Source organism: Terrapene carolina, unplaced genomic scaffold (assembly GCF_002925995.2).
Source record: "Terrapene carolina triunguis isolate 2854851 unplaced genomic scaffold, T_m_triunguis-2.0 Scaffold194, whole genome shotgun sequence".
In the NCBI taxonomy this organism is placed as follows: Eukaryota; Metazoa; Chordata; order Testudines; family Emydidae; genus Terrapene; species Terrapene triunguis.
This window is the reverse complement of record NW_020664545.1, coordinates 7,384,058-7,405,375: the sequence shown is the minus strand read 5'-3', so window position 1 is coordinate 7,405,375 and position 21,318 is coordinate 7,384,058. Positions and strand designations below refer to the sequence as shown.

The 21,318-nt window shown below is 49.5% G+C and overlaps 1 protein-coding gene across 8 annotated transcripts in view; it reads right to left on the bottom strand.

Annotated features, from left to right (window-relative positions):
• Positions 1 to 2,529: 2,529 nt before the first annotated feature.
• The window catches only part of PTPRS (protein tyrosine phosphatase receptor type S), a 249,092-nt gene continuing 230,303 nt past the window's right edge, over positions 2,530 to 21,318 (bottom strand). For all 8 annotated transcript variants that reach the window (XM_026654904.2, XM_026654903.2, XM_026654906.2 and 5 more), the window contains 10 exons: positions 17,606 to 17,781; positions 16,876 to 16,995; positions 16,597 to 16,751; positions 11,956 to 12,241; positions 10,765 to 10,943; positions 9,589 to 9,715; positions 9,341 to 9,466; positions 6,885 to 7,039; positions 5,946 to 6,081; positions 2,530 to 4,855 (listed from right to left, as the gene is read on the bottom strand). In XM_026654904.2, the coding sequence (XP_026510689.1) occupies positions 4,787 to 4,855; positions 5,946 to 6,081; positions 6,885 to 7,039; positions 9,341 to 9,466; positions 9,589 to 9,715; positions 10,765 to 10,943; positions 11,956 to 12,241; positions 16,597 to 16,751; positions 16,876 to 16,995; positions 17,606 to 17,781 (1,529 nt within the window). In that variant the 3' untranslated portion in view covers positions 2,530 to 4,786. The remainder of the gene's footprint in view (positions 4,856 to 5,945; positions 6,082 to 6,884; positions 7,040 to 9,340; positions 9,467 to 9,588; positions 9,716 to 10,764; positions 10,944 to 11,955; positions 12,242 to 16,596; positions 16,752 to 16,875; positions 16,996 to 17,605; positions 17,782 to 21,318) is intronic.

Here is a 21,318-nt window from a genome sequence, read left to right as displayed (position 1 = left end):
TGGAGACAGTAACAACTCAGTGAGCCAGCAAATACATCCCTTCTAGCCAGAGGGGATCTCCCATCACTTCCCTGTCTGTTGGCAGGGAAGAATTATAGCCAAGCACATGGAATGGCACAGAGGATCGAAGAGAGAAACTCTTGCTTCAGGGATTATGCCCCAAATACGGGGAATTAGGAGGAAAATTCCCCCATGGTCAGGGGAAATTTGTCCATAATGAGGATGCTGGCAGTTGTCTAAGAAGCATCTGCTACTGCCTCAACCCAATTATTAGACTAGATGGACCACTGGTCTGTTTGCTATGACAGCTGTTCTGCTCCCCATCAGAGCCCCAGTGCATGCTACTGGCACTCCGTGCTGTTGCAAGTTAATGATAGTCCCCCTCTCTTCTCCCTCCATTTCTGTTTTATTACAAGAAAAAAACCAGAGGCCAAGTACTGACTGTTGAGATGTACCGGAGGGGGTGGCACAGATAGGCTCAGTCCTAGCTCCTCGTTAGAAGTGCTTTGTCCTTTGACAATACTCTACCTGGTGCAGACAAAAATGTTCAAGGGGTCCAAATTACAGGGCTCTTCTCTGGGGCCAGGAACTCGCCTATGAAAAGTAGGCAGCAGCTGTCATCTCCTTCTTCCTGTTCTCAGCCTCCTCTATCCCTAAGTCAGTATCACCTCGTGGTTTTGCAGGTTATATGCGTCTGGGATGCCTGTCTTTTCTCCGAGTGGACTAGCTGTGCCAGGCTGGAACGTCCTCCTCTAGCTGAGTAAGTGCTCGAGAATCCACTGCTTTGCATTTGCTCTAGAAATCGTGCTCGCTAACGAGAGAACAAACCTTCATCTGCCAATCTGGCCCGAGAGCAGACGATTGAAAGCTTGAGGTAGGTACAGGCTCCTTTGAATTCTAGCTGTTTCCCACGGGTGTTTTTAGTCCAGTCATACAAGTGCTTTGGTTCATTGTGTCTTTGTTTTCTCTACATCAGGGTTTTCTCGTGTCTATGTTTGGTACATACTAGAGTATAGGTCAGATCCGCAGTCCAGTTCCACTCCTCTCTGGTAGTGGCTGATTCCCAATTCTGCAGAGAACAGGAACCCTCTCCCCACACAGTGCAAGTGGGGCTAGCCGTGCAGTGCACTTTAATTTCTTCCCGTCCCCTTGGTTACCTCTCCCTGAGAACGGCGGTTCTTTCCTACTCTGAATTGCTTCTTGCCAGACACATTGTAAAAACCTGAGGGGATATTATTCGAACATGAAATACCGGTGTATTGACATGAACTATTAACTTTCACTCCAGGAAGCATAACTAAATCATCCCTGCATACTATATCCTGGCTGTACAGTACCAGACCACGGGGGCTCTGATTCTTGAGGGGGGGCCTGTAATGTAACACTTGCATCCATTCTGTCACCCCATATTCATCTCCAGATCCATTTCAAGCCCTTTAAGGCCTGCTGTATCCTCCCTTGCAGTGGGGCTGGCATTCTTTTACGAGCACTGCCCTCAGCTGCTTGGAGCTCTTTCTCGGCTCCCACATGCCATGTCTTCTCTGTCTCCCCCAATCCTTGCGTTTCACTCGGGTTTACAGTGAAGCTGCTCTCGCTGTTGGTTAGATATGGTGCACTGGGCTTGATGGGCACAGGGTGCCAGCTGCCCATGAGCGTGGGGCACTGGTGATCTCAGGCAGCCTCCTTTGGGGAAATGATTGAAGAGGAAAGCTTCCCTCTGCCTTGGTGCTCTCCCTATCCTACAAGTTTGTGGCAGATGCCTCTTTTCGTTTCCCTTCTCACTCTAGCAGATTTTCCCTCGAAGGCTACATCGACACAGCAAAACGTGCGGCAGCAAGTCTCAGCCCCCAGATCAGCCGACTCGGGGCTAAAAATAGCAATGGATATGTTTTGGCTCCCAAGAGTAGGGAGGGTATCAGAGAACTGGGCTCCCACCCACGCCTGAACAGCTACACTGCTCGCATTAGCCCTGCAAGCCGGAGACTTGCTGCCAGCGCTTTGTTTTGCTGCGTAGTGACACCTGCATTGTCCTTTTGAAAAGGAAGAAAGCAGAGTATTTTCTCCTTTCTCGTTGAGGCTCTGGTCCTCCCAAACCCAAGGAAAAGCTTCTTTCCTACGGGCCCAACTTGACTGCAGGCCCTTAAAAAAGGCAGACTAGCACAGGTGTGCTGGCAGCTGGAATAATGAGCAGCATATGCTAGTGGTTAGATTTCGGAGTCCAAGGCCTCTCGAAGCCAGGAAAAGCCTTGGCAGACAGTGGGAACTGGAGATGTTCCTTTAAGAACCATCTCCTTGTCTAATGGTATACTGACCGGTCCGAGGCCTCATCCCACTCTGTCTGTGGCAGGCCGCACCCTTTCACGGTGCTCTCTAGAAAGTGACAGAACCCTGGTGCTAGCACACAAATGCAAGGTCCTCCAATTAGCAGCTGGAGTTGAGCAAAATAGATGAGATAAAGTACCTGTGCTGGTTGGTTCTGTTCTGCATGCATCCCACAATTCTAACGACAAACAGGGCTGCAGCCCGGCCTTTCAGACAATCTTCCTTTAATACAAAGTCAATATATCTACATACACAGTGGTCTGAAAACCACTTACTGATTCAGTTTGAAATAACAGTGTGAAAGCAACAGCACTTTGCTCTCATACAAAGAAAAAACGTATTTCTCTCCTCCCCCCCCCCCCCCCAAAAAAAAAAAACCCTCTCCCAATAAGATTTTGCTGCAACATACTTAGAAATTTGGGAAACTTTCACACAAGTAGGAAGTAAAATCTCAAAGAAGCCTTTTTCCCCCCTTTCAAGACAGGACATAGGTTGATTTTGGGGGGGGGGGGGGGTGTAGCAGTTCGGTTGCATTTAGCTCATCCCAACAGTACCAGCTTGTGGCCATGTTTACCTCTCTAGAAAATCATTAAAAATAATAATCAAGGGAGAGTAGTTATTGGGGCAGCGTCTCTGCTTCATGACGCACTCTCTTCACCGCACTTTGGCAACACAATTCCTTTTCATGTACAACTGCTGGCCTATTTGACACATGGCCCACTGCATGAAGAGTCTTGGGCTGTTATTACAATACCCATTATTCTGTTGTTGATCTAATGTTTAAAAACTGTACGTGTGTGTCTGTGGGCACCTGCCCGCCATGGCTCTGAGATTCCTCTCTCTCTACTTCAGTCATAAGACACTGGTATTATTTAATCTCCCAATTCACCACTGGCCCTGGGAAGGGCAGGCAACATGGCCATAGGAGGAGGGGGGCGTGAGTTGGTACTAACAACCACATCTAAGCCAGCCCGCTAACCTCACGCCCTTCCAGAGACACCTGATATGTCTGAGATTTAAAATAAAGAGACATTTTGTTCTTACGTGAGCAAGTTAAACCTTTTAAATGGTAGAAAAGCAATATGGAGAAGTAGCAATTTGCACTGCATTTTTATATATCACAGCCATTACACGTAACATTTCTACAGTGAAAAAATAGACTGTCTTTGAACATAATATGAACAAATAAGCAAATTTTTCTTTTAAATTCATTGACTGATATTCTTTGTTTTTTTTTTTAAAAAAAGGAAAAAATACACTATTTAAAAAAAAGGTAATGTCACTTGTTACAGTTACATCGATACTTTAAAGAAGTCACAGCATATGCCACTGACTGCATCTTGCTTGATCTTTCCAAATTATTATACAGCGAGGGCATGTTCATAGCTGTGCCTATGAACTTGGAGTGACAAGGCCTGGCACCAGAGCGTCTCTGAGATCTGTTGTATTGGAGGTGGGGCGTTGGCAGCAATAGCTTATTGGGAATGAATCTCTTACAGAGGCTTCTTTAGTATCAGCCCTGTAAGGGCTCCATTCAAAAATGCTCCCTCCCCCACCCCGGGGAAAAACGAACAGCTGTGTGCAGAAGGGGGTGGTTTAATATGGAAAGAAGTTCTATTTCTGTACAGCTCAAACACGTCTCATTCAAAGCAGCGCCTGAGTGTGCGTCTGGATGAGCTGAAAAGGGGAGAAGAGAACCAACAGTCGTTATACCCAGCCCGGGAAGAGCCCGTCTCTGCCTGACCACACCTCAGCTCTGTGCCCCAGGTAGGGGATCCCTAGTGTACAGCCACTTTTTCCCTTTAAATAGCCTAAAAAAAATAAATGTGGGGATTAGGAGGAATGTTCCAAGTATTCAAAAGATGAGCTATAAAACCTCTTGGGGGGCGGAGGCATTGAGGGAATGGTGTTGGCAAGGGGCCGATAAGCCCTGAATCAGCCTGATGATGAGACTGAGGTTTATTTGAGATTTTTTAAATTATATATATATATTTTTTTACACAGCACCTTCAACTCTGCAAGTGACTTCCTTTAAAGATCGCCAACTAGATTAGTAAATAAACTGAACTCTGATGATGTAACCAAAGCTGGTTTTCTGCTCTTTTCCAGCCCTCTCCTCTCCCTTCAGTGGTAACATTTCACACGGGGCGTGTTTAGCTTTTGGATCAGTTTGAGGATGTCCATCTGCCCTCCACAGCAAACACCACGCGAGGTAACCAGAGCAGTTCACCACTTAAAATCATCCCTCAGTGCCCTGCTGAGCTGCCTTGTCACGTTCCGGGTTACAACATGGGAGTTCCTGAAGGGGCGTTCCTTTCAAATCCTTCCCCCGCTCCCCACTGCATGGTCCAAATGAAAAGGGACTTCTTCTGAGTCGGGTTTATAAGTCCGAGCACTCCTCCCGGGCCAGGAGAGGCCTTCCAGGGCTGAAGTGGTGGGCGGAGTCTGCAAGGCGGATGGCTTTTTAGGTTGCATAGTGATCGAAACTTCCCAGATACTCCAGAGCTGCCTGGTAACAGAACTGATATTCATCCTAGGCAAGGTTAAGAGAGACAATCAGCGGGTTAATGGTTGTGGAACGCCTACCCAGACATTCTAGCGCACGCCTTCATCGCTCACTGCATCAGCTTTTCTGCTGTTGGGCGGGAACAGCCCCTGGAAGAACACTGGGTGTACTGGAAATGAAGAAACCTTCTCAGACAGCCCCAGAGCCGAGCAAACGCTCGTATGGCTCATGGAGCTCCACAGGATGATAAATGCATGTGTAAAACTGGGACAACCATGTCTGCCTTTCATAAAGCGCCTACATCCATGGTTAACTGACAGCCAGGCTGGGTCGGGTGAGGTCAGAATCTGTTAGTGCAGTGGTTCTCAACTAGGGGAGCTCTTCTAGGGGGTACATCAACGCAGCTAGAGATTTGCTTTGTTCTACAACAGGCTACATAAAAAGCACTAGCAAAGTCAGTACAAACTAAAATTTCATACAGACCCTGACTTTTTTATACTGCTCTATGTACTATACCCTGAAAGGTAAGTACAATATTCATATTCCACTTGATTTATTTTACAATTATATGGTGAAAATGAGCAATTTTTCAGTAAGTGTGCTGTGACACTTTTGTATTTTTAAGTGAGGTGAAACTTGGGGTATGCGAGACAGATCCGATTCCTGAAAGGGGGACAGTCGTCTGGAAAGGTTGAGAGCCACTGTGGTAATGGACAGAGCATGGGGCTAGGAGTCAGACAACAGCTGCCCTTGAAGAAAGCCTGTACCAATGTGTATTTGCCACTATACCTAATACTTCTGCTACATGACACAGTAGCTCAGCAATGCAGCCTCGGCCCCATTGGCCCAGATCCTCAAAAGGCATTTAGGCTCTTAACGTCAATTGAAATAAATGGATATTAGGAGCCTAAATAGCTTTGAGGATCGCAGCCCTTGTTCTTATGGAGTTAAAGTTTCCTATTAGCACAGTGGTTAGAAAGGCAAAAGCTCATTCATCCTCCAGGTATGAGAGAAAAGTTAATAGCACCAGAGGAAAGAGAGAATTCAGTGTTTTCCTGTTCGCTATTCCGTTCACAAACACCCGCGTGTGCTAGTTCATCGCTACAATGTTCTTTACCTCTGTCTGCACCATAGCTGGTCGTTGTGTTCGCAGCATCTTAACTGTCTGGAAAATATCTACAACACCCTCATAACGCATTCTCTCCAGGACGATACTCAGTGTGATAAACACCCCAGTTCTGCCCACTCCGGCGCTACAGACGAGAGAGAACAACAAACACTGTGTTATACTCCTGTGTGTATTTTAGTAAGGAAGCAGCAGGAAGTGTAGCAGTTATAAAGGCTGAAGGCTTTGTTTATGTTCTAATATTTCTTAAAGCAATAAATTGGCATCCATGTCCAATGAACATAACATTAGAGGCGGAAAGCCCCTGCTTATCAATCCTTGCCTGTCCGGTGTCAGATTTCCTGGCCAATGTCCTCTACCAGCAATAGACATACTAAAACCACCAGAGTCACTGATCCACAAATGTCAAAAGCTCCAGCAGTAGATAAATATTCAATTTGGAAATTATTTTTATTGTAATTAGAAAATAACTTGAAAAAACATCCTCCACCATTTGGAAGCAACATTATCTGGTTTAATGAAAGAAGTTCTCAGGGATCTGATGAGGTAATGCCCTCTATTTTCTGCTTCAGCCAGTCAGGATGCAAGAATAGTTCTTGCTCCAGCATAGCATCTGGCTTAGCAAATTGTGGTGTAGTTTGGTTTTTTTTATTCAGATGGGTTGGGTGAGCAAAACGAGGCCCTCCACTCAACTTGATGGCATTTCTCTGTTTGTACGCAACACAATAACATTAATTCTGTTTTGGCTGGGAGACAAGAGCTGGGGAGGAGGAGAGCGTGACCCCCGAGGACCTCGTGGAGGGGAATGGAGGAATGCACAGCCCCCCTGGTGTGTCCAGTGAGCTGGGCTTACAGAAATTACAAAATACTAGGTCACCCGCTCTGTTAAGGAATTTGCACTGAGGCAAAGATGGCTGCTCGTTTGCCTACCTGCAGTGGACAGAAATTGGCCCATCCTGACCGAACTGTTCCTTTGTCTTATGCACCTGTCCAATGAAATCGATAAAACCCTCTCCTGATTTTGGCACACCTTGTTCGGGCCAGTCAGTGAACTGGAACTGACGGACGGTTCGGGACTGACCATCCTGGGGAAGAGCAGCAGAAAAAACAAAAGCTGCCGTTAAAACGTGTGGTATGTTCATGCCAATGCCAAATCTCCCGGCTGCCCCGTTCGCGAAGGAGGGGACGGAACGCTGAAGCACACTGCACGGGGGTCAGCGATCGCCACAGCTATAGAACAAATGTGCTCACCTGTGAATGACGTCCGTGGAGTAGCGGCGGTACTGCTCCATGCCCCTGGGGTGCACCAGCGCCCAGAAAGCATCGACCAGTCCGGGGGCTGACCACACTCAGTCCTCCGCTGTGGACCCTTCTAGAAGAGGCTATAGCGCCTCCAATTTTGGCAAATAGTTGCCATGGTGTCAGAATTACAGTCTAGAGCAGGGGAGGGCAAAGTGTGGGCCAGAGCCGGCCAGTCAGGGCTTTCAATCCAGCCTGTGGGCTTGCCAGCCCAGTGGCGCAGCGGGGATAAGGCAGCCCCCCCTAACTGCCGGGGCCGCTCCTTGAAGCGGCTAGCACCACGTCCCTGCAGCCCCTGGAGGAGGGCTCCATGCGTGGCCCTTGCCTCCAGGAACTGCCCCCCGCAGCTCCCAGTGGCTGGGAATGGGGAGCTTTGGGGGTGGTACCCACAGGCGAAGACAGCGGGTGGCAGAGCCGCCTGCCCCACCCCAGGAGCCACTGCTGGTCACTTCCGGGAGTGGTGTGGGGCCAGGGCAGGCAGACAGCCTTTGAAGCAGAAGGTGGTTTCTGCTTTCACTCTGTCTCATTCCAGGGAAATTAAAATCACATTCTAAAAGGAAGGCCACCGAGCCGGTCAAAGTTTTTCCATTGGAACGGTTTTCCATCAGGAAATGCTGATTTGACTAAACTGAAATGTTTTGTGGGAAGGTGTCCCTTTTTGTCAAGTGCTGACGAAGGATCGAAGTGGACTTTGTTTAGACTTTTATATTAAAATGTTATGAAGGGCTCAAACCAATCTGATCTGACCATTAAAAAAAAAAAAAAAGTGGGTTTAGTGAGGGATGTGAAAATGTGCGTTTTGGTACCAGTTCAGGATGAAAGGAAATTTCAGAAATTTCCATAGAACAAAAATGCCAAGTGTCGACCAGCTCGAGCAGGCAGAGCAGGAAAGACGCTACCTTAAGACTGTAGTAGAGTCTCCTGCACGGGAAAGACAGAGGCTCAGTTCCTGTATGTGCCAGGAGCTAAAAGGGCATGTGCTAGCATAAAATGGCAGTTGTGAAGCTACTTCCACATACCCAGGAGCCTCCGGTATCTGAGCAAAGCAGCACAATCCCATCTGTTCTACCGTAGGACACCTCCCGGGGGTCCCCCATTCATTTCAAGACCCAGCTCAAAATCCCCCTCCCTTCTTTTTAAATCCAATCACAACCCTTGTGCGCCTCCTTTCCTTGCTGCTGCTTCTTAGCACAGACCTCCTCTCTGTCCCTTCATGCAGCCTCACCAGTCCTCTCTGCAACAGCATTCGTGTACCACACTCTGCCCTCAGCAGCTCTCTGCAAATCTTAACTGAAAGCATCTCATCTTAATGCCTGTCCTGTTGGATGCTGAGGGTGTTGCCTCTGTAAAAGCCTGTTGGCATTCAGTGTGTATGAAAGACACGACAGAGAGTACAGCTTTCGCTATCAGCAAGGTCAGCCAACCTCCTCATTCACTTGTGATTAATGAAACCAAATGGGCGGGGACTGCAGGACCTTCCATTCGCCGGTCCAGAAGAGTCTCGTTCCTGATCATTCCCCACAGTGCCTCAGACAGACCAAAGCCAGCAACATGTGCTCTGTGCATTTTGTCAAAACACCTCCCTGACCTCAGCAACGTCTATACAAATCTGCTGAAGCATCCAAACGGGCACTGCTGAAGTTGTTGCTCCAAAATCTCCCTAGAATTTAATAATCTTCGGAAAAGAATTCAGAGAAATTACCCAGTGTGAGCTAACAGCCTGAAGGAAATACCACCAGTTGGAACATGTTGGTGGAGTCAGGGGTTTATGAGAAGCTTTGCAAACAGCTGCATAATAGGACCAATGTTGAGCCTCAGATGACAGGAGCTAGAGACAGACAGCCGATTTCAACAGCTTCTGAAAATCTCTGTTCATTTAACAATTCTGCTCCCCACCCCGCAGCAGGGGAATGGAACCCCCATGGCCTGTTTTCCAATCTCCATTTCTGCCACACATAAATCCTGAGCTGGGACTATTCTCTGGATAGTCTCTTGTGTGCAGACTCCAAATGAGAACTGTACGGTCAAGGCATGAACGTAGAATTCACACTGCCAAGCCCAGAACAGAGAGAAGACACAGCACTCACCCTGGCATCAGTAACCTTGAATTCTCGAAGGATATACTGAGGCATGTTGTATTCAGCCATGGGATCCACCACAAAGTACTGGTACCGTGCTGACCGCTCAGCGGGCCAATACTGATGGCACTTTTCCTGCCGAGGGGAGAAAAGACACCAGGTTAGGACAACATAGTTAACCCCTTATGCTGCTGTAGGGCTTTTCGTGGTGTTGTCCTCCCACTCCTCAACCACCCTTTCCATGGGTCCATGCTTACCCGACCCATCTCTCGCAGCTTGGTCAACATCACCACGATGGTGGAGTTGTTCTCCCAGAGCATCCGCCAGAAATCCTCCGTGGTCTCTGCCAGCGGCCCTTGAGTGGCAATGTAGGCTTTCTGTTGTCTGAAAGAAAGCACAAACCCCACACACAAGGTGACAAGTTATTAGCCCAGGGTCTGGGGTGATGGGCTTAGCAACTGGGGGGATAGCATGAAAGCTGATGCATGGCTCCGAACATTTGGAAGGCCTTATAAGCTAGATGGGAATACAGCTCCTTGGAGATCTCCCAGGCTTGGGTTAGGGGCCCGGGACTCAAAGGCCTTGTGCTGGGGTTTCCCTAATTACTGTGACTATGGGCTAAATCCTGACTAGTCATGCAGGAGGAGGTTGCAGCAGGACACTTGCCACCCTCCCACGCACGTCTGCGCAGGACCTAGAGGGCAGTCTGCTGCTTGGCCTATCCGAGCAAAACAGGGGAGGGCCGGGGACCACAGGCAGCCTATTGCCTGCTCTGTGCACCCAGAGGCATGAAGGAGGGAGAGCCCTTGCTGCATCTGGTGCTGCTCAGTGCCCTCCCTCCTCCGCCTTCAGCCTCTGGCAGGCCTGCACAGGCAGACGGTCTTAGAGCATTGCTGCTTGGGTGATACTGCAGCTTTGCTCGCTGGCTCCAACCAGCAAAATACGGATTGTTTCCCAACAGCTAAAGAAAGGCTGAGACAGGAACGATCTGTTCCATAAACATTCCCCATAGTGAAATCGATCCAGCCAAGATACTCAGAGTCTAACACAGCAGCTGGATGGTTCTCTTAAAAAAGGGAGAGAGAATGTTATGACCATTAACAACTGAGGTTATACTCTCGGGAAAACCCCATATTTCAAGCTGCGAACTGATCACAAGCCGGGTCAGGAAGGAATCTGCCCCGTAAAACGTTCAGCATTGCACAAGCGGCAGAGTGTGGGTGGGATTCAAGTTCCTTTGAAGCACCAACTGTGGATTAGAACAGACCAACCATGTTCTGACCCGGGCTGGCAAATCAATCCATTCAACCTTCCTTCCCTTTTTCTGTCATTACCTCTTTAAACTGTACTTCTCTGAGCACCTTGGGAAAAGGGACATCAGCTTGAATTACTCCCTGTTAAAACAGCAGGCTGCAACGTGTGGTCGTTTTTACCTGTATCCATCGATAAAACTGGCATTGATATAGTCTGAGCCCTCCACTCCCCTGATGGGCTGAAGACAGACCCGGGTGGTCTCGTATGGCATGATATTGACAAGGCGATTCTTGAATTTGTTGCACGGGAGGTTGGCGCTTATGAACCTGGAAGTGTGGGCTTTGGAGTTGGCAAGTCGCTGAAGGAAAAAAAACACACACACTTGTTCTAACAGGTGTTCTTTCAGCTCCCGGAAAAGGGTGAGAATTGCTCAGATGCCTGGGAAAAACTGGCTTATTTAGGTGGGCAGGAGAAAAGTTTCCATTGGTCTGGGTCTGATCTTAGACAAATGGTTCAGCAGCATCTTCACGCCAGCCCCAAGGCAGGTGAATTTCTTCCCCCTCCAAGTTCCCCTGTGTGGTTCTGGCTTTCATTTATTTCCTGGGGGGCAACTCCAGAAGCAAAGTGCTGGAGACGTCAGGGCCTTCCCCATTGCAAAGCCTTGTTGTGATTTGTTGACAGTGGAAATACAGCATTAAAATAAAACGTGAGGAGGGGAGGAAATTCAACCTGGATTTCAGAGAGCTGGACTAAAGTCTTGCAGCAGCAGCTGGTCTTTCCCCTGGGACCCACTGCAGCAGCCCTGGAGTCAGAAATGTAATTACTTCTTTAATGTAGAAACACAAAAACATTCCTTTCCCCCTCGAAAGGGCCAGTCGTCTGTCATCCCTTGGAGTCTAAGCAGCAGAACGCTCCTGTCAGAAGCACAGACTTTTCCTCCCCGCCCTGCCTTTGCTCTCCAATAGGAGAAGGTTATTAAGTTCCTTAGGTGCCAGGGTTTTTGGTTTAAGTCCCCATTATCGTCCTACTTAAAAGAGCAACTTCAGGTACACTTCAGTCTGCTGTCTGGGCTCTGCCCTCCCTGGAACCCCCATGTTAGAGTTGTGTTATAATGCTCAGCGATAGTCTACACTGCAGATCGCCTCAGGGAAGTGACTACAGCGTGGTTCTCAAAAACATCCCCATCACACTGACCGCGGCAGAACCATGCGGATCAGCACGATGCGAACACTGATCCCAGCGCTGACTGGGCCCATGGCATTGCCTGGCTGTCCCCTGGATGGTCCAGTTCAAATGGAAGCCCACCAGCACATTTTCTGTCCCTGTTCTCCCCCCCGGTACATGCCTAGAGCTCAGTGTTCTGCCATTACCTTGAACTCCAGCTCCATGCCTGTCACGTGCTCCCCCACCTCTATCTGCGCCAGTTTCTGGATGTAAGTGTAGAGATTCCTGGCTGGGACTTCTGTGTTACCGCAAGCGACGGCCTCCAGCAAGGCGTCGTGTATAAAGCTGTACTGGTCTTCTGTCTGGACCATGTAGTTCCGCTGCGACCTCATGAGGGTGACATGCCCATAAATGTCCACTGTCTTCTCATGCTTTATCCTCTCCAGCATGGCATCAATCACGATGAAACAGCCTGTCCGTCCAACTCCCGCGCTGGAAGGAGAGGTGGGAAGATAAGCAACATAATCCAAACCCCAGTGCCGCCTTTCTCTTGAGAAATTTACCTTGATGGCCGACCAGACGGGAAGGGACAGCTCCTTAGCGGGAGCGCGCGATCGGGAGCATGGGAGGGTGAGCAGATGTGTACGTGAGAGGTAGACAACGAATGACAACGGATGCAGTATGTGACGAGCATGAAAGAGAAGTAGGAAGCAATAGAGACCTTGTAAATATAGATACAGACAAAGAATATAGGGTGGATGAATTACTGGAAGACTAGAACATAAATCAGCAGGGCTAGATATTTCGTGCATTCTGTTGTGTTAAGGGAACTTGCTGAATGACATAACCCAACTCCCATTGACATGAATGGGAGTTGTGTGGTCAATTTTAAAAGCTGGTTAGAGGATTTAGCCACACATGGAGAATTTAGTGTTTTTAATCTCAGGGTTTTGTTTTATCACCCATCGCCATAGCAACTGAGCATGCAGCATCCGACAATTTGGGGGTGTAACGGTGATGGGGGGGGGGGGAGTAAAAGGTGTCATTGGTTTCCAAAACAAGGATACGAGTCATCCTGGCTCTTATCTGCTAAGTTTAATTGCAACTCTGGTACATTAACTGATCAGGTATTGAGAGGAAATGATTTGTAGCCATCTAGGATAATGGCATTCCGAGCCATAAGCAATATGGCTCTATGAATAAAAAGTAATCAAGTTTGCCTGCATGATTTGTTGACAGTTACAAAATTAATGGATGAATAGAAGCTCTGGAGATGTAATATCCTGATTTTAGTAAAGCCAGAGACAAAGGCTCACAAAACCGTACTCAGAATTGATTCCAATTGGCTTGGAGGCAAACATTCCCGGGGCTGAAAGGACTGCGAACCCCAGGGAATGGTAAATCGCAATGTATCGAGTTGCAGGGAGGTGCCTAGTGGGGTGCTCCAGAAACTGGTGTCAAGATAGATCTTCTTTCGGGCTAGTCTACACTGGCAGTGCTCTAACGTGGCTTGTGTAGTCGTGGCAGAGCACTGCGAGAGAGCTCTCCCAGCGCTCTAAAAAAAAACCCCCACCTCCATGAGAGGCGCGGCTCCCAGCACTGGTGCACTGTTTTCACTGGCGCTGAAACTTGCTGCGCTCAGGGGGGTGTTTTTTCACACCCCCTGAGCCAGGAAGTTGCAGCGCAGTAAAGTGCCAGTGTAGACAAGCCCTTAGTATCATTTTCATTAATGATCAGAGGGGCAGGGCAAACAGCATTGCCAATAAATTCACAGATGAGACTGATTCAGAAGGCGTTGCAAACACCAGTGAGGACAGAAATACGCAAATCACAGAATCATAGATTATCAGGGTTGGAAGGGACCTCAGGAGGTCATCTAGTCGAACCCTCCCTGCTCAAAGCAGGACCAATCCCCAGACAGATTTTTACCCCAGTTCCCTAAATGGCCCCTCAAGGATTGAACTCACAACCTTGGGTTTAGCAGGCCACTGCTCAAACCACTGAGCTATCCCTCCCCCCCGAGGATCTACCTGTGGACAGGTTAGAACTATGGGCAGAAAAGCAACCAAATGAGGCTCAACTTGGCAAAAACACAAGTTAATAGACCTAGGAGAAAATAATCCCAGCCCCAGCTTCAACACTGGGAGATGCTGGAAAGCAGTAATGCCAAGAGTGACCTAGGGGTGACATCATCATCTTTTCGGATAGGCATAGAGCGGACATTGTATTTCTGCCTTAGCTCCTTGGAAAGGGGAGAAGACATGATCTTCCTGCGAATGTGAGAGGGTGCATTGAAGTGCCTCTTGTGGTTCTTGCTGCGGTCCGAGGTCACAAAAGGATCGAACTTCATTTTGGCCCGCTGCTGGCTCCACTATGGCCGCCAGGAAAGAGCAAGGGGTGACAGTGGATGGCAAACTCGACACCACTTTCCAGTTGTGACATGGCAGCCAGAAACCCCCGTAAGATATTGGGCTACGTACACATAGACGTCCCATCAGTGAGCAGCTGGGGAACAGTCACCCCCGCAAGAACACACCTGTAACGTTACGTTTAATTCTAGGCCTCACACTCGCAAAGAATTCAGAGTCAAGCAAGCAAAATGAGAAAGGGGCTGACAGGAAGGATTGGGGTTTACAGTTGGGTTGGGTGGAAGCTGTGGGCTCTGAAGGGAGCATGATGCTAGTCATAACTATCTGAATGGTGAGGATACGTAGAGGAGAGAATTATTTGAAGTGGAACAAAGGGCTACAGCTAGAAGTAACAGGATGAATTAAAAAAAGGATCTAGGTAAAATCTCAGGAAAAGCTTCCTGATGCTGAGTCTCTCAGGCAGTGAAATAGCCTTCCACAGGAAGTGGTGGAAGGCCTAGTGCTTCAGTCACTTAAAACTAGATAGGAAAAAGCACTAGAAAAATGTCGGGCACTGGCAGGGGAGAGACCCTTGAGCCAGTCACTTTCCCTCTTTTTTGCAAACAAGGGAAAACACCCCCTCCCTGCATCACCAGGGTGATTTAGGGCCAGATCCTCAGCTGCTATAAATCGATGTAGCTCTGCTGAAGTCAATGAAGTGACACCAATTTACAGCTGCTGAAGATGCAGCCCGTAATCTTTATAAAGAGATGTGGGATTATCCAGTGAAAGGCCCTATAACAGTGCAGGGTGTGTCCGTGCAACATACACACTGGTTTTTGTAGGCACCGGATCTGAAACATGAAGGAGAAAGGTTAGGAAGAAAGAGAACACAAGAATTAAACCCTATCGAATAGGCAGGGAAATTCCATTAAAATAGAGAGTCTTGAAACCCAGAAAAGTGTTTCTTTGAGCTACAGGCGTGTGCTAACAGTCTGTCAATCTATTAGAGAAAGAGGTGGCCACAGCTAAGAACTGAAAAACAGAACGGTCACTTCGCCTCTCTATTAGCCCCAGCAGCAAGTTCAGCGCAATCCAGTCCACAAAAAATAACACAGGCCCTGCCCCCAATAGCTCCCACTCTGACGAAATTTGCTCTGAGTCTGAGCCCAATTTACCAAGAACTTCAGGAAGTTAGATTCTACGTCACTTGAGGGCACCAGATGAAAAGTCGTGTCTGCTGATGTGTGTGTCATTCCTAGATACTGATCAGCCCCCTTCCTTACACCTCTTCATTTGCAACATCACCATGAAGGGAGCTCTCCCGTCAGACACCATTATGATAATTCTAGGTAGGGGGGTTCCAGGCCTGAACAAAGGGCTGGTATGATCTAAGGGCTTCAAAAGCATGTTTAATCACTCAGATCTTTAGGCAGCTTGGAAACTACTGATGCTGTAATGAATAACATGCGTCACCCTTTTACCTCAATGCACAAAAACATTTGGGAAACATCAGACTTGCATGTTAAGGCATTTATGAATCAGCAGGGCCCTGCAGGTCTAAACACTCGCAGCTAGAAATAAAGGGTTTCCTCCTCCTATTCAAAGGCGGTCCCTCTTTTCATAAAAAAAACTCCTGGATCTCCATTAATTAGACTGCATAACACCTAAACCAAGCAGGTTGCTGGAGCTTTGGCAAGAACGGAGCAGCCGATCAGGGATCTGGTCACGGTAAGTCGCCCGCTGATGGCCCTTTTTATTCATTTTCCGAGAGGCGCATGATAATTGCCATCTGCAGGGTTAGTGATAAGTTGCCCACTTACAAAGACTGTTTAAACTGTATCCTCCAGGAGAGGCAGGATTAGAGTCCCCGATTGCCTGTAAAATTCAGATGTTACTTTCCCCAGCACTGAGTGACCTGCAGGCCCCTCCAGATTTCTCCTGAGGCAGGAGGGAGATTTGTCTGAGCTGAGTCGGCAAATGTTCCTCCTTGGATGGTAAATTGAATTAGGGAATGCTACCTGCCCAGGGGGACCTTCGCCGCTCTGCTCTCAGAATGACTGCGGCTCTCAAAGCTCTTTCAAGACGCTGTTCGCTCTCTCCCTTGGCCAGCACAACCCACTCTGCCTCTTGCACTCCACATGGTGGTGATGCTTCCTAACCCCATTTCATCTTTCGTCCATGCCCACTGTGACAGAAACAAGCCTGCGTGCTCCTCAAAGGCCAAACTTTACTGGATAGCACTCTGCCAATGAGGCCTTATCAAAGATGCCAACTAAACCATTCCAACTCCAGCCCCACTCAGTTCAGGAACTGCCGCTCTGAATAGAAACCAAACGGGAGCCTGAGACGAGATAGCTCCTGCGCGCTGGGAGCTGCGATGGGAATGTGTTTGCATGCCCCACTGAAAAGGGGATTTGCTTGGCAATGTGTCCCCCCCCTCCAGCAGGGGCTCCGTGTAGGGGGAGGCTGTGGTTCTGGTAATAAGCGGGTCAGTACCTGCAGTGCACTACGATCGGGCCAGCGTCAGGAGGGTTGCAGGTTTTGACCCTTCTCAGGAAAGCCAGGAACGGGGTAGGGTACTCAGGGACGCCATGGTCGGGCCATGCTGTGAACTGGAATTGGCGCACCTCTCTCTTCTCACTGGAGCCATTCTGCGGAGTGGCAGAGGAACCAAGAGTCACGGTGAGCTAAGCAAGGGCCACGAGACGCACACGGCAAGTTACAGAACGTAGGAATGGGACAATAGAGAGACGTGGCATCAGAGAGAAACGTCACCTTGTGAAGGGAGAACGTCCGAACGCAGAACGTGGCCAATTCGATAGTGTCTAGTAAGGTCACTTGGATCATCCCATAGGTCTCCGTGCCCCGGCCAGGCCAGTACTGGTCACACTTGATCTAGAAAACAAAAAAGTCGACGATGAGCTCAGGAACATAGTCCAAAGAGCACAGTACGCAGCACGGGACGCTCCCTCGTGGCACGGAAAGTAAAGATGGGCCCCTGGCAAGGGAGAGCGGAACAGCAAGAAGCATTGCTTGCTGAAGCATCAGAATAGGGCGAGAGCCCACAGATTCAGCTCCATGTCCTATGTGCATCAAACGCTGCTTCTACTCATAGCGCTGGAGCGTTGAGGCACATTGGTGGTCTGATGTCTGATTGACTGGAATGATTCTGATTGGCAGAACGCTCGGGAGAATATTACACGAGATAATAGGATTCTAACCTGGCCACTTGATCTAACATGGGGCCAGGCTCAGAGCATGTTCCCTCTCCCCTTAGAGCAGTGAAGGGATCTAAGACTTCCCAGGTGGACAGTATTTTTGCAATGAATCAGGGGGCCAGCAAGGCAGGTAGAAATCTCCCAAAGGAGCAGATGAGGGCTGCAGATCAGAGAGACTGCTGCTCCCCACCTCTCCACACACACCTCCCTTGGGGGTCTCCACCTCTCCCCCTCTACAGCACCTGCCCGGATCACGACTAGCCAGCCATCTCGCTGAAGTGTCTCACCCGTGACTTCTCCTCAAGCTTCGTCATCATCACCACCGTCGCTGAGCGCTGCTCCCACACCATCCGCCAGAAGTCGCCAAAGGTCTCCGGCAGAGGGCCCTGTGTGGCGATGTAGGCGTTCTGCTTCCGGTAGCCATCGATGTAGTTGGCGTTAATGTAGTCGCTCCCCACAATCCCTGCATTAAAGTGGCAGAGAGTCAGTTGATTTTGCCTTACTGGAGGCGGGGAGGGGGAAGAGCTTTGCAACAGCTTGAATTCCTCATCGGAGATAGCAGGTGAGTTCCCCAGCTGGGGTAAATCAGCAACCAAGTTACCTCAGCTGAGGATCTGGCCAAGGACATCTCCACTAGACAGCTACTTTTGGGGGAGGCGGGGATATCGAATACCAAGCCTGGCGTATCTTATTTATACTGCACTCGCACCTAGGCGCTGAAGTCATGGACCAGAGGCTCATGGTGCTAGGCGCTGCACAAACACAGAACAAAAAGATAGTCCCTGCACTAAGACCTTACAATCTTCTGGGGCCAAATATGGATCTGGTTCATGAGATGCGCTGCACAGTTCATAGGAGAGTCCCACCCCGGGTCGGACCGATGCCGCAGACACGCCTCTTCGCCATGGGTTTCTGAAGCAGCGAGTCAGGACTCCCTGGATCGTCTGTGGATGAGCCCATCTGCACTGTGACTGGGCGAGGCACGGAAAACAGGGCTGGGGTCTGCAGGGGAAGTAGGCGGCTTGGAAAGGACAGACAGTGACTCGCACCGATTGAAGCGTGTCGCGTGAGAGCTGCCTGCCGGAGTCTTTGGCGAAGCGTCTTTAGGTGGGTGGTGAAAAGCAGGGTGCACGGCGGGAAGAGAGCCGGACCCTGCCAGGTGTCTGTCTTATGGGTCGGAGTTAGAGAGCCACTTACGATGGGCGAAGAGGACGACCGCTGTGTGGGGATTTGTCCTGTAACTCTTCACACGCAGCTGCTGGCAGTATCGGCAGGTTTTTGTTTTCCTACGATTAACTCAACGGAGAAACATTTAACTCAAGTTTTGGGAGGGAGGGGGGGTTCCCGTCCTCTTTGCCGCTGCTGCCAACAGGGTTAGCCTGGTTTATGTGCGATGCTAAACCCATTCAGAACTGCCTGCCAGTCTTCAAAGGCAGTGGGTAATTTCAGGTGCCTGGGGAAACAGCCTTTGATTGAATTTCTGGAGGGACCCTGGCCTCCCTCCTCCAAAATGTAAAAATTCCAAGCGGAAGAGCAGCTGTGTAGCGGCAGCATGAGCGTCAACAAAGGCTGAGCTTCTGGCATTAATCTCTGCAGCCCCCTTGGGCCGGCTGTGTCGTTTGAAATGGTGGCTGGGAGCTCGGGCGATGTTTTGCCGTGTAACAGGCCTTGTTACAGAAAAGTCATTGAACGAAAATTACCTCCCTCCCCCCCCTTCACCGGGCACAGCTGACCCGCTGCAGAGTTAAAAAAAGCAAAATTAAAAGAACTGAAAAAAAAAAAAAAAACCCCAAGCCCAGGCTTCTGGGAGGGAACCTGCCAGCTAGTGCAGAGGAAAGGACTCTGGCTTTAGTAAATCTCTCTGCAGATCATTCTCCACGTGGGGTTGCAAATCTGCCCCTGTCTGCCTTGCCAGTTCCTCCTCTGTGCTACCGTCTCTCCTTAGTTAAGGGCATGAAAACGGCTGGACGATGGGGGCACGAGACAGGAAGAAAAAACTGCTGCTGCCTGGGAATTGGTGGAGCAAAACATGCCCAATCTCCCAGTGCTTTTGGGTACCAGCCACCGTCACGCAGCTGCAGGCTTATTTCTACCCACAGACGAACGCAGAGCTGTCTGGGTGGAGGGTGGAATGGAAGAAACAGAAGAACAGGCCACCCCCACGCACAGAGCTTTACGTTCTCCAACAGCTCACTGGACGGCCTGGCTGGGTGTGTGCAGTGTCTGGATTAACTAGGGGAAGCACATGATTGGAAGCCGTTACCATCTGGTGGCTCTTCACTGCCTGTGTAAGATAGTTTGGGACCTAGGCCCGTTCCTAGTATGCAGGTGTCCCCACTGCACAACCCAACACCACTTCGTTGGCAGAGATGCTAAGCACCGAAGGGGCCATGAAGACACAACTCCCATCTTGCCAGGGTTGCGATATGTTGACTGAGCAGGAGAGAAGCTTGCCCCATCACTGCCAGTGCTGTATCTGTCCTGGAGATAGACTGAAGTGGCTAGACCAGCGGTACTCAATCCGTGGCCCAATTAGCACACAGCTGCAGCCCAGCTGTGTGCTAAAGGCCGCTGGGCCCACGGAGTTGGGGGTGCGGGCTGCCCCATCGCCTGGTGTGGCGGGGCCCCGCTGCCCTACCTGGTGGGGTCCCAGCCCCCTGCAGCAGGGTCTGGCCTTAGCTTGGGTCCAGGCTCTTGGCTGCTGTGTGGTGGGGTCAGGGTAGGGACTGCCCCGCATCTGGGGTCCGCTCCTGGCCCCACGCTGTGGAGGGGTCTGTGGGCGGGCTGGGGCATTGGGGTCTCCAGGGTGTTGGGGGGAGGGGTTCCGTATACTGGCCCACAGTAATAAATAGGTTGGTCTAGACCATAGGGCTGTTAAGCCACCATCTTTTAGCAGCTTGAACACTAAACATAGAGCCCGCACCTGTGCTGGCATCAGACGCTCCCTGGGCTTCGGGCAGAATTAGACTGTTCCAGGTGTTCTGAAAACATCAGGAATTCTCTCTCTCTCTTCCAGTGCATACGACAATGTGACTTTTGAAAGCCTAGCTCTACAATTTAAATGGCTCATGCAATATTAATTTCAGATGGAAAGCAAGCTGAGACACAGTCATCTTTGTAATGAGAAATGTTAGAAATCCTCCTTCAGCAACAGCCAAGGCTGATCCAAATTGATGCTGGTTTCTTGGCAGATCTCTATTATCACGGTTTCCTTAGCAATGGAAATGCCCCTCCTCTGGAATTATTGTGGCAAGGGATTGATTCTAGCCATTCGCCTTATCCCTAGAATTTCTCAACTAACCTTTAACACCAGCTAGGGGGGTCACTAGAACTTGTCCCAGGTCCTGCTCTTGATGCCTAGAAGGACAATTCTTGACTGAAGAAGGCCAACCGTGAACGGCACGTTCCCGGGCAATACACGAGGGCGAGAGGCTTAGAGCAGAACGTCACCTCAGTGGCAGCCAGCCAAGGAAGCCCCACTGCAGCGACTCTGTTAGCAGAACAGCTTTTCTCTCCACAAAAGCATCTCTCATCCCAGTTTGCAAACTGGTGGTTGTGTTGAGCGCCAGGAGCTGTGCAGTTTATTGCAAGTCTTCTGACTACCTCAGGTGTGTCAGTCACATGTCAGTTCAGGAAACTGCTTAGGAAAGGGACTGTAGGACACGAAGCCAAGTGTTATTGCTAATTAGCATTTTAGTGAAAAGGGTTTTTTAGAGGGAGGCTTCCGGTTTGGCCTTGAATATTCAATGAGGAGCAGACCCAGCGTGTCAAAAACACCAGCAGGGTCTCAGAGGCTCACTTCAAGCCTGACACGGATTCTGAAAGCGCCACGTGTTTCCTCCAACCAGTATATAGTCTGGATTCTTCTCGTTACTTGGGAGTACATCCAGCTGGGAGCTAAAGCAGGCTAACCTTCAAGTAAAGGGAACACAGCTTCTAAATAAACGCTCCTTTGAAACTAAGGATGCAGGGACTGTGACCAGGGATCAGAACGTATTCT